This window comes from Pituophis catenifer, unplaced genomic scaffold (assembly GCF_029215685.1).
Source record: "Pituophis catenifer annectens isolate HBS135680 unplaced genomic scaffold, rPitCat1.0.hap2 SCAF_4, whole genome shotgun sequence".
NCBI lineage: Eukaryota > Metazoa > Chordata > Lepidosauria > Squamata > Colubridae > Pituophis > Pituophis catenifer.
The window spans coordinates 14330636-14342162 of NW_027256884.1; the positions used below are offsets into that span (position 1 = coordinate 14330636).

Consider the following 11527-nt stretch of genomic DNA (forward strand, 5'->3'; position numbering starts at 1 on the left):
TGCATACATCCGAACTAGACTGTGTTGTTTCTCTGTGTCATATATTATATGTGGGTATGTGGGTATATGCATATTTGTTTGTTTATTTCTTTATGTATTTGTCATGTTTATGTGGTGTATATTGGAGGTGGTGGCCCTTTGAGAGCTATATGCAACGAAATTTCATTTTAATGTATACTGATTGGTATACATTTAAAGCAACAAGAAAGTTATTCTAAGTCTTAAGTCTAACCAGGGCATCTGTTCTGACCAAGCCCTGCTGACTGAGGGTATTGTCCGAAATTGGGGCGGGCGATGGGCAGAGGAATGTGCAGCTGTGCAGAGCGGTAAAGAGTATGGGCCAAAGCTGTGGGCAGAACGATAGGGAGACACTGAAGGACTGACGAAGTCAGCCTTCAGATGTCTGGAAGTTGAGTCATGGCAACTGGACTTCTTTTCTTTTTGGTTTGAAACATTTTGCTCCAAAAATATTCAGTCTGAGCAAGTTGGTTTGGCGGACCACATACATGTCCTCAAGTAGGCAAGGAGCTCCTATATCCTATCTCCTAGGTGGGCCATTAAGCGTGGCTTCCCTGTGAACCGCTGAAGTGGTCTTAATCTTACTGGGAGCTGATACAAGAGCAGCATAAATAATGGGGAACAGGCTATATCTGAGGGTTAGGATTAGGGTTAGGCCTGTTCTAAGCATATGGGATGCAGTGGCTAAGACGCTGAAGTTATTGATCGAAAGGTCGGCAGTTCAGCGGTTCGAATCCCTAGTGCCGCGTAATGGGGTGAGCTACCGTTACTTGTCCCAGCTTCTGCCAACCTAGCAGTTCGAAAGCACGTAAAAAATGCAAGCAGAAAAATAGGGACCACCTTTGGTGGAAAGGTAACAGCGTTCCATGTGCCTTTGGCATTTAGTCATGCCGGCCACATGACCATGGAGACATCTTCGGACAGTGCTGGCTCTTCGGCTTTGAAACAGAGATGAGCACCGCCCCTAAAGTCGGGAACGACTAGCACATATGTGCGAGGGGAACCTTTACCTTTTAAGCAGACGGGACCCATACAAGATCTTGTCTATGTCAACTGGCAGATAGTTGAGAGGCCATTGTTCTTTGATGCCACTTATGATGAGTCCTGTTTAGGATTCCATATCGAGACCTGTGTCCATAACAGGTGAAGAGCACTAAGGATAAAGCTTGCTACTCATTTCTATGGAAGCTACTGGGGAAAAAAAACACTTCAGGGACTTTGTCTTCAGTTTCATCTGGGACTCTCCGAGAACAAAAGAGCTCATATAAGAGCCAAGAGGAAATATCATTGAAAAGAAAGAGAACAAAGAAAAAACTAAGCAGAAATCCATCACATTTTTTAAACTCAGTGCCGTGATCCCAGTGGAAATGTTCCTTAGCTGCTAGCAATTTCAAACATCTCAACAATTTGTTAAGCTGATGAGACTCAAAAAGTTTTCCAGTAGCAAACTTTTAAGGATATCAGAAGGCTTGATTGATCCTTGATTAGCCATCTCAATCCTTCTCCTGATTGGCTGAGCCGTCTGCATTTCCTTGAATAAACCCTATTTCAACCAGCCTCTTCAGCTCTCTCTGAGTCCTAAACTGAACTATCCCAATGCAAAATCTGTCTTAACCAGGCCACGTGGTATCCTGTTGCTGAGTTCAGAGCAATCAAAAGAACATTCTTCTCCTGTTCCAACTGTAAATATAATAGAAATATTTGTATTGGCCGGGATAAGGAAGCACTTTGAAGTGCTGGTGTCTTAATTTCCTTTTACTGTTTTTATTTCTCCATTAAACAAACGGTGGGTTTTGCAACCTTCACCCTTGGGAACAATAATAAAATGTTCAGAATGTTAAGTGAGGGAAATTAAATTATGCGTGGATTTATTTTTTTCCCCTGCACTTGAATTAGTCAAATATTAATCCATCGGTGGGAATAAAAAGTCACAGAAATGATTGTGACAGGCATGAAATTGTATCCTTCGGTGGTTGTATAGATTTGCAACGGTGTGCAAGATATAAGAACTTCCAACATATTTCCCCACTCTAACATCCTGTTCATTTTTCCTTCTACCTATGTTCTCGTTTATTTCATATAATCATTTAATAAATCAATTATGATGTCTTGAAGTGAAATGGATCTCCTTCTGAGTATGTTTTTTCTTTAAAATTGATGTTCCACATTCAGGGAGTGATTCCTTTCTCCAACTGGTCCAGAGATGTGTCAGGTCAAGATTGGGCAACCAACCTACACATTGTTAAAAATTCAGAGATGAATTTTCTGCATCTACCATAAATTATCTAATATATAAATTAGCAGTTTTAAACTGGATGACTAGAGACATGTGATTCCCATGGTGCCTCTCTCTGAAGGCATTTCACTCTTGTACCGGGGTAGGTTGTACTTACCTTTACTACCAGTTTGCAATGGGATAATGCATGCGCAGTTCGCCTATGATGACATCTGGGGCGGTGGGCAGAGCCTCCCGCCGGTTTTACTACCGGTTCTTGTGAACCGGTCGGAACTGGGGGCAATCCACCACTGTCATGTACCATCAGAACAGAACAGAATAACGGAGTTGGAAGGGACCTTGTAGGTCATCTAGTCCAACCGCCTGCCCAAGTAGGAGACCCTACACCATTTCTGACAGATGGCAGTCCAGTCTCTCCTTGAAAGCTTCCAGGGATGAAACTCCCACAACTTCTGAAGGCAACTTCTGTTCCATTGGTTGATTGTTCTCAATGTCAGAAAATTTCTCCTTATTTCCAGGTTGAATCTCTTTTAATGATCGGTTTCCATCCATTATTCCTTGTCTGGCCTCTAGGTGCTTTGGGAAATAGGCTGACCCTCTCTTCTCTGTGGCAGCCCTTCAAGTATTGGAACACCACTATCATGTCTGCGCTGGTCCTTCTCTTCACTAGACTAGCCATGCCCACTTCCTGAAACTATTCATTGGATGTTTTAGCCTCCAGATCTCTAATCATCTTGGTTGCTCTCCTCTGCATCTTTCTAGAGCAGTGGTTCTCAACCTTCCTAATGCCGTGACCCTTTAATATAGTTCCTCATTTTGTGGTGACCCCAACCATAAAATTATTCCTAAAACTATTGAAAATATTGTTTTCCGATGGTCTTAGGCGACCCCTGTGAAAGGGTCGTTCAACCCCCAAAGGGGTCCCGACCCACAGGTTGAGAACCACTGTTCTAGAGTCTCAACATCTTTTTTATAGTATGGTGACCAAAACTGGATGCGTATTCTAGGTGTGGTCTTACTAAGGCTTTATCGTCTCAATGATGTGATGTCTGGACTTTGGAAAATGGATTGCTATTATCATCATCCTCCATTCCTGGTCACGGTTGCAAGTTCAATTTTGCAGGATGCAATGTGGGTCGGTCACTGGGACCAGAGGTTTAATCTTCCAAGCTTTCGGACTCATGCTGGTGAGAGAGAAGTTCCCTAAAGATTTGCTCCAGTGCTAGTCCAAAAGCTTGGAAGACTAAACCTCTGGGCCCAGTGACCGACCCAGATTGGATCCTGCAACATTATCCCGGGACACATATGTTCGCCTTCATTCACAAGTACATTTTCTACGCGACTAAACAAAAGTGAATGTTAAATAAGAATTCTGTGTCAATGATCCATTTTTCCCCCCTAGAGTTGGAGTGAAGTGAAGTAGTAAACTTTCTGTCACTACAGAGACTTGTTATAACGAGGGTTGACTATTCAATCAGCCACTGCAAGGAAGTCTTGCATGCATTTTGTCTCTGAAGATGCCTTCTTGAGAAAATTTCTTCTCAAGGGAGTCCAATTTTCTTAGATAACAAAAATATTTGCTTTTTATTTTTCCAGTGAAATTCTCTATCGGGCGGAATGTATTTCTTCCAACTTAATCAACAGATGGAGTTTTGCGGGATTCTGTATTTTAAATTCTTCTGTAGAACTTGAGGACTTTGAAATTCCCAATGAAGAGATGACCCTTCTCCCTTTTGCTGTGCTTTGGGTGGGATGTAAGAGTTCTTCAAGCTCTCTGCTTTAAATAACACTTTCTTTGAATATTATAGCCTACATTAATTGCGTGATGATGGACTATGGCAGACAGTTTTGTTTTGCAATTACTGCTCTGTATTAGTTGTGCTAAACTATTAATCTAAGTTAAATTTGTGTATGTGTTTATTTCTTGCAGACAAGAAGAAACTGACCGAAGAGTAAAAAATGTAAGATAATTTTTCTTTCTTTTTGCTGTTAGTTTGATCCACATACTGATAGATTAAGGAAGAAAATATAGGTGTGACACTTTTACCTAGTTCTTGTTATGCATAAATCCAGGATCAGCATAGCCATAATGTGAGCTGGTTACTTCTGTTGGGTTCAGTATGTTTTATGATTCCAACTATAAAGTAAATGTTAGACAAAAGTAAAGGTTTTCCCTGTCCAATCATATCCAACTCTAAGGGGCGGTGCTCACCTCCGTTTCTTAGGCGAGGGAGCCAGTGTTGTCCGAAAACACTTTCCATGGTCATATGGCCAGCATGGCTATACACCAAAGCACACTGAACACTGTTACCTTCCCACAAAAGTGATACCTATTAATCTACTTGCATTTGCATGCTTTTGAACTGTGAGGTGGGCAGGAGCTGGACCAAATAACAGGACCTCACCCCATCACGTGGCTATTGGTTCTTGAACCCAGGCTGTTAGCTTTCCAGCTGATAAGCTCTGTGTCTTTAACCACTGAGCCACCCTGCCCCCAGAAAATATAATAAGAGACTTATTTTTAATATAAGTAACTAGCAAGCTTTTTCTGGGAGGAACAGTGGATCAAACACGTAGGAATTTTATGTTTAGCTTTCCTCTTTTCCACCTGAGTTTCCAGGATTTATTTCAGCTGGAAGAAGGAAGAATTGGGGAAGTATTAAGCACCTGCTTCAGGAACTTCTGGTCTTACCTGTTTCTTTTAAGTATGTTAGGTGGACCTGGAGAGGCCTTAAGGGAGAAGGTGGTGGTATAGAAACGCTATTCACTGCACAAAAGATACTGTTGAGGAAGCATTGCCTGTAGCTGTTGAAAGGATTGCTTTCTGAATGATGCTCATGTGACCAGGGCAAGATAAGAAATTATGGGTGTTGGCAGTTGGTATCACCAACAGTATTAGGTAATCCTGGCTAAGGATCTAGGGGTGAATGCTTGTGAACTAGAACAGAAATGCTAGAAATAGTATAAATTTGAAGTAAATCTTTAACAGAAGAGCCAGGATGATGTAGTGTGGGGATAGAATTGGCAAGATCTAGCATCAGGCTGACCTCAACCTTGCAAATCTCCCTGGGCAACTTGATTATCATGTTCATTGTGGAGAGATGTGGAAATAGAGGGGAGACACTTGGGTTCCTGAAGGACATAAATCTAACACCTAGTCAAATAAATAATTAGAAAGTTATAAAAAGTGGTGCTCTTGACATGGAAGCACCCTTGAAGACCTTTCAGAGGTTCTTCTCTAACTCATGACATTCTCCCATGTGATATTTCTACTTAAGGATCTACTCTGGTTAAGGTTCCCTGTTATCTGTTCCCAGATAACAGTTGCTGGTTGTTACCTTTAGAACATTTCACAGTTTAGGCCCAGGTGTCATTGAGACATATCCTCGTACACTGAGATCTGGTGAGTTGGCTTAAAACTCAGGGATCAAGGATGGACAAGCCCTGTCCTGCTGGTGATCCACCAGCAGCCTGCAGAGCTGGCAGCAGAGTCAGACTGTGAGGAGGCTAGGGAGGACAATGGGCCAGTCCTGGAGTCTGGGGAAGGCCCGGACAAGGGCTCTGTTTCGGAGGCAGAAATGGGGCCAGGGCCATCTGGGAGCGATGCGCAGACTCCGGAGCCTCCAGAGGTGGACAGCAGAGAGGCAGAGGAACAGGAAAAGTCTGTTCCTAGTGTACGCATGCGAAGAGCTGCCAGAAGGCAAGAACAGCTAAAGTGAAAAGGACGACTCAGGAGTAAAGCCAGGAGATGAATGGCCCCTCCCATAAGGCTTAAAAGAGCAGCAAAGGCTCTTGGGCTCTTTGTAGGAAAGCAACGTTGCTACATTTGTTTCTTGTCAGCATCTCTTGTTCCTGAACTTCATGGGGCTTTCCCAAGAAAAGCCTTTGGCAGGATGCCAAAGAAGACAAAGGTTTGTGATAAGGCCGAAGGACTTTTTCTAAAGGACTTGTTTTGGAATTAATTTGGACTAAGCTGAGAATGAAGTAATTCTCAGCTGTTCTAATAAAAATATGTTTAGGACTGATCGTGTCTGGTAATAACTACTTGGGCCTAGGTCACAACACCTGGATGCAGAACGTAGTCCAAAGAGACCACCCCTCATATTCTGCAATTGTGCATTTCTTGGTTAGCTTTCTATTACAAGAATGTTACGATGGAGAATAATAGCTTCTGGAACCGTGTTTAATCATTCTAAGTATTCTCCATAATTCTGTCCTTTTTAAGGTTTTGATTACCTTGTACTGGCTGGGCAGGAAAGCAGCCCGTAGCCCTTCTTATCATGGACCCCATCTGGATTTGAAAGCCTTTGAGAAATTGCTTGGACAAGCTTTGACCAAGGTAAGGCCTCGGTGGCAGGATCGTTTTAGAAATGACAAAGATCGCAGGTGTCTCCGTCTCTCTCATAGTTCTTTGTTCAGCATCTGCCTTGATTGACAAATCCACTTGAGGGTCAAACTGGCAATTCAAATGGATTCTCAGTCATGTTTCTAGGAAACCTTTTCTGATGATTTTCACTCTGAATCCCCAAGGGAAACATCCCAAGGGTTTAGGATAACTCAACGCAGTCAACTCGCCATGGCCATTTCGCCCTGGCTAACCCGCCACAGCTATCTTGCCTCAGGACAACTTGCTGTGAACAGTTCCACATGGAGATAGATAACTCAATGCGACAAATGTTATTCACCACTGTTTCTTTGATGGAAATAACACTGACAAAAACAATAACAATGTCGAAGAAACAGTGACAGATAACATTTATCTCATTGAGTTATCCCACATGGAATTGTCCATGGTGAGTTGTTGCATGGCAAGTTGGCCGCAGCGAGATGACTGCAGCAGGTTGGCCATGGTGAAATGGCTGTGGTGAGATGGCCATGATGACTCGGTCATGGTAAATTGTCTCATTCTGACATCTCAACAGGATAATCACTAGCCCTCTTATAGGCTCATTGTGTACAGAGAAAGCAGGCAACCAAAAATGGTAGAGATCCCACAAGGTCCTCCTGAGTGGACCCTCTAAGCTTCAAAGTCATTGGCAGAGATATTATCCATCTGAAGTCAGAGGCTTAGCAATTTTAGTGCCTTTCTTTCCCATGAAAATATGAGACTCATCCTTGGATGCTGCTGTTACTCCCACTTGTTTCTTGCATGGATCTCATTTTAATTGGTGGCTTAAAACAACAGCCTTTAAGAGCCCTTTTCTGACAGATGGGACACTATCTAACAACATGAAATTGAAAAAAGTAAAGTTGTACATTTAGGCAAGAAAAACCAAATGCACAGGTACAGTATACTGTATTTGGTACCTTGCTCAATAGTAGTAACTATGAGAAGGCTCTTGGAGTCTTAGTGGACAATCATTTAAATATGAGCCAGCAGTGTGCAGCAGCTGCCAAAACAGCCAACACAGTTCTAGGCTTCATAAATAGGTTTAGAATCAAGATCACGTGAAGTGTTAATACCACTTTATAATGCCTTGGTAAGGCCACACTTGGAATACTGCATCCAGTTTTGGTTGCCACAATGTAAAAAAGTTGTGGAGACTCTAGAAAGAGTGCAGAGAAGAGCAACAAAGAGGATTAGGGGACTGGAGGCTAAAACATACAAAAAACAGTTTCTGGAAATGGGTTTGCCTAGTTTGATGAAAAGAAGGACAAGAGGTGACATGATAGCAGTGCTCCAATATCTCAGGGGTTGCCACAAAGAAGAGGGAGTCAAGCTATTCTCCAAAGCTCCAGAGGGTAGGATAAGAAACAATGGGTGGAAACTAATCAAGGAGAGAAGCAACCTAGAACTAAGGAGAAATTTCCTGACAGTTGGAACAATTAATCAGTGGAACAACTTGTCTCCAGAATTTGTGAATGCTCCAACACTGGAAGTTTTTAAGAAGATGTTGGGTAACCATTTGTCTGAAACAATATAGGGTTTCCTGCCTAATCAGGGGGTTGGACTAGAAGACCTCCAAGGTCCCTTCCAAATCTGTTATTCTATATTCTGCCATCTGTGACAGCAGCAATGAGAAGAAGCTTTGGTCTCTGAATCCTACAGGCTTTCTGCTGAATGTCAACTCCTCTTTTGTGCTTTTTCTCCTACAGGCCCTTGGGGAATCCTACAGCCCCAAACAAAGTGGAAGGGACAGCGGATACGGGGATTTTTGGAGCGCTGACCCGCTTTCATTGTCCGCCAGCCACAAGCGGGACGATTCCTTAGACAGCTTGGACTCTTTTGGCTCCAGATCTTCTACCAGTTTCTCTTCAGATCTCACTCTGAAAGGCGGCAGTGAAGGTGATTCCTACGCTTTGGGTTAATCCTTTTTTTATTTGAGAAGACAGGCCTTGGAAAGAAGTCCAGTGTTGTTTGGCGCCTTTGCTGCTTTCGTTTGAATGGGTTATTTTCCTCAGGTGGTCCTTTAGATTTTTGCTAGGTTGCCTGAAGGCACAGAAGATTTTTGCACTGGAAAGTGTTGATTTAAAAAGTTGGGTTCTAGTTCAGCGTTAGGAGAGAGAGAGAGAGAGAGAGAGAGAGAGGGAGGGAGGGAGGGAGAGAGAGAGAGAGAGAGAGAGAGAGAGAGAGAGAGAGAGAGAGAGGACAGACAATAGATACAAGATAGATTAGATAGATAGATAGATAGATAGATAGATAGATAGATAGATAGATAGATAGATAGATAGGTAGGTAGCTAGGCAGGCAGGCAGGCAGGCAGGCAGGCAGGCAAAGTTGACAGATGACAGTTAGAGAGAGACAGACAGACAGACATAGATGATAGATGATAGAGACAGACAGACACAGATGAGAGATGAGAGAGACAGACAGACACAGATGATAGAGAGATGATTGATAGATAGATAGATAGATAGATAGATAGATAGATAGATAGATGAGAGAGAGACAGATAGACAGACAGACAGACACAGATGATAGATAGATGATAGAGACAGACACAAATGAGAGAGAGATGAGAGAGAGACAGACATACAGACACAGATGAGAGATGAGAGAGAGACAGACAGACACAGATGATAGACAGACAGACAGACAGACAGACAGACACACACACATACATATTATTCATACTGATTCATTCCTATGTATAGGTAGTCCTTGATTTACAACCCTTCCTTTAGCGACTGTTCCAAGTTACAACAGCAGTGAACAAAAATTACTTGAGGTTGTTTTTCACACTTGTGTCCCTTGCAGCATCCATCCATGGTCACATGGTTGAAATTCGGACGCTTGGCAACTGACAGTTGCACTGTCCTGAGGTCATGTGACCATTTTTTGGTGGCCTTCTGACAAACAAAGTCAATGGGGGAAGCCAGGTTCCTTTAACAACAGTGTTACTAACTTAACAACTACAGTGAGAAGCGTCATAAAATGGGGCAAAATTGAAACAGAAAAGAAAGTTTGGGCTCAATTGTGGTCATAAGTTGAGGACTACCTGTAATGCAAATTCTAGAGTGGGATATTGTTTGTGGCATTAACGCTGGGATTAAGGCATCATTTTGTAAATCTAGAATAGGAATTAAAAAGGGTAATGGATCTCCTGAAAATGAACGAAGTTAATTTTGATGCGATATTATTAGCATTCATCTCAAAAAGCCTTTTGGTCTTTCCAACAGAAAGCAATGAACTAATCAGTACTTTATTTTCATTTTGTGGCTTCCCAGTTCTTAAATTTTAACTGCAACTTTCTTCTTTCTTATATATATGTATGTAAAAGATTTTGAGAGTGACACAGATTCTGAAACCCGTGCCAGAATGCATGATCCTGGGAAAGACGACATGTCCTATCGCCGCGTGGCCTTAATTGAACCCAAGCCCGCTGCAGAATTCAACCGTTTCCTGCCCAACAAAGCCAAGCCACCAGCTTACATGCCAGCGCCCTTAAGAAAGAAGAGAATCGAGAAGAATGAAGATAACAGAAGAAGCTGGGCGAGTCCAGTCTTTACTGAACCGGATGGAAATTTTTCAAGGTATTCTTGTCACGCTCAAACATCTCAAATGGTCTGTTTACAGTAAAGGCTGAGAAATTGCTGCCAGTAGGATCCAGATGCACCACCTTCCTTTTCTGATGCTATTTTCTTTTCTTGCTGTTTCCCTTAGCAGTGATTTAACACAGGGGTGTCAAACTTGCGGCCCACGGGCCAGATACATCACGCACTGGCCACGCCCACTCGTGGGTTAACGAAGGGGGGAAAGTCACGTGACGTCAAACACAAGTTTGACACCCCTGATTTAGCATTTCATCTTTGTGAACGGTAAGGCTTAATTTTAAGCTTTAGCTTTGAGGACAAATTGTGGCTGATTTTGTTGCAGGTGGGAACGCTTTGCTAAACCAAAACAAACTGGGAAAATTAGAGACCCAATGGGGGAGGAGAAGGGAAAGGCTTAAAATTTTTAACTGGTTAATTTTTTGGGTAAGGGGTTTTAAATTGGGGAAGCCAAATTAATTTATTCACGTTTTTAAATTATTTTAATTTTCACATTGTATGTATTTTAATTTTGGCTGTTCACCACCCTGAGTCCTTCGGGAGAAGGGCGGTATAAATTTTATTTTTATTTTTATTATTATTATTATTATTATTATTATTATTATTATTATTATTATTATTATTATATTAATAACAACAACAAATAATAATAATAATAATAATAATAATAATAATAATAATAATAATAATAATAATAATAATAATAATAATAATATACTGAAGTGGCCCTGTTGGCTGCCGGCCCCTCCAGCAACCAAATCAGATGAGAAGACGATATTGGAGTCAGGGCTAACATCAACCCGGCCCCTCAGCAACCTGAGAGCTCCGAGTGGGAAGAGGGAGAGAGAGACAGAGGCAGAGCCTGGGCCAACAGCCCCCAGGTCTAGATGTGGCTGATGAGGAAGAGGAGGAACAGCTGGGTCCAGTGCCTGACGCGCGGATGCACAGAAAGCAGAGGAGAGGAGAGCAGTGGAAATCTATGGGCCGATCCTTGGGACGGACGAGCCACCTCTGCTAGCGAAGCCCCACCCTAGCTCTAGGGATAAAGGGCAGGGGGTGGATATGACTAGGTGTGGCAGACAACTATTCATCTCCCTGCCGGACAGATTTGTAGCCTGCTGTGAGAGAGAGAGAGAGAGACTTTTTGCCAGGGCTGCTGGCGCTCCTAATAAAGGAAACATTTGTTTAACTACAGAGAGTTTGTCATGTTTTGGAGCCAGGTCAGAACAGATACTTCCATTTGCTAGTTATGGTTATGCTGGCACTTTTAATAGCCAAGGA

General features: G+C 42.5%; 1 protein-coding gene across 4 annotated transcripts in view; it reads left to right on the forward strand.

Moving 5' to 3' along the window:
* LMO7 (LIM domain 7) overlaps positions 1–11527 on the forward strand; it is an 83484-nt gene that overhangs the window by 15994 nt on the left and 55963 nt on the right. For 3 of the 4 annotated variants that reach the window (XM_070944171.1, XM_070944173.1, XM_070944174.1), the window contains exons 2-5: positions 4185–4215; positions 6480–6593; positions 8351–8540; positions 9976–10228. In XM_070944171.1, coding sequence (XP_070800272.1) covers positions 10014–10228 — 215 coding nt within the window. In that variant the 5' untranslated portion in view covers positions 4185–4215; positions 6480–6593; positions 8351–8540; positions 9976–10013. Of the gene's footprint in view, positions 1–4184; positions 4216–6479; positions 6594–8350; positions 8541–9975; positions 10229–11527 lie in introns of those variants that run through there. The other variant, XM_070944172.1, reaches the window with a different exon arrangement.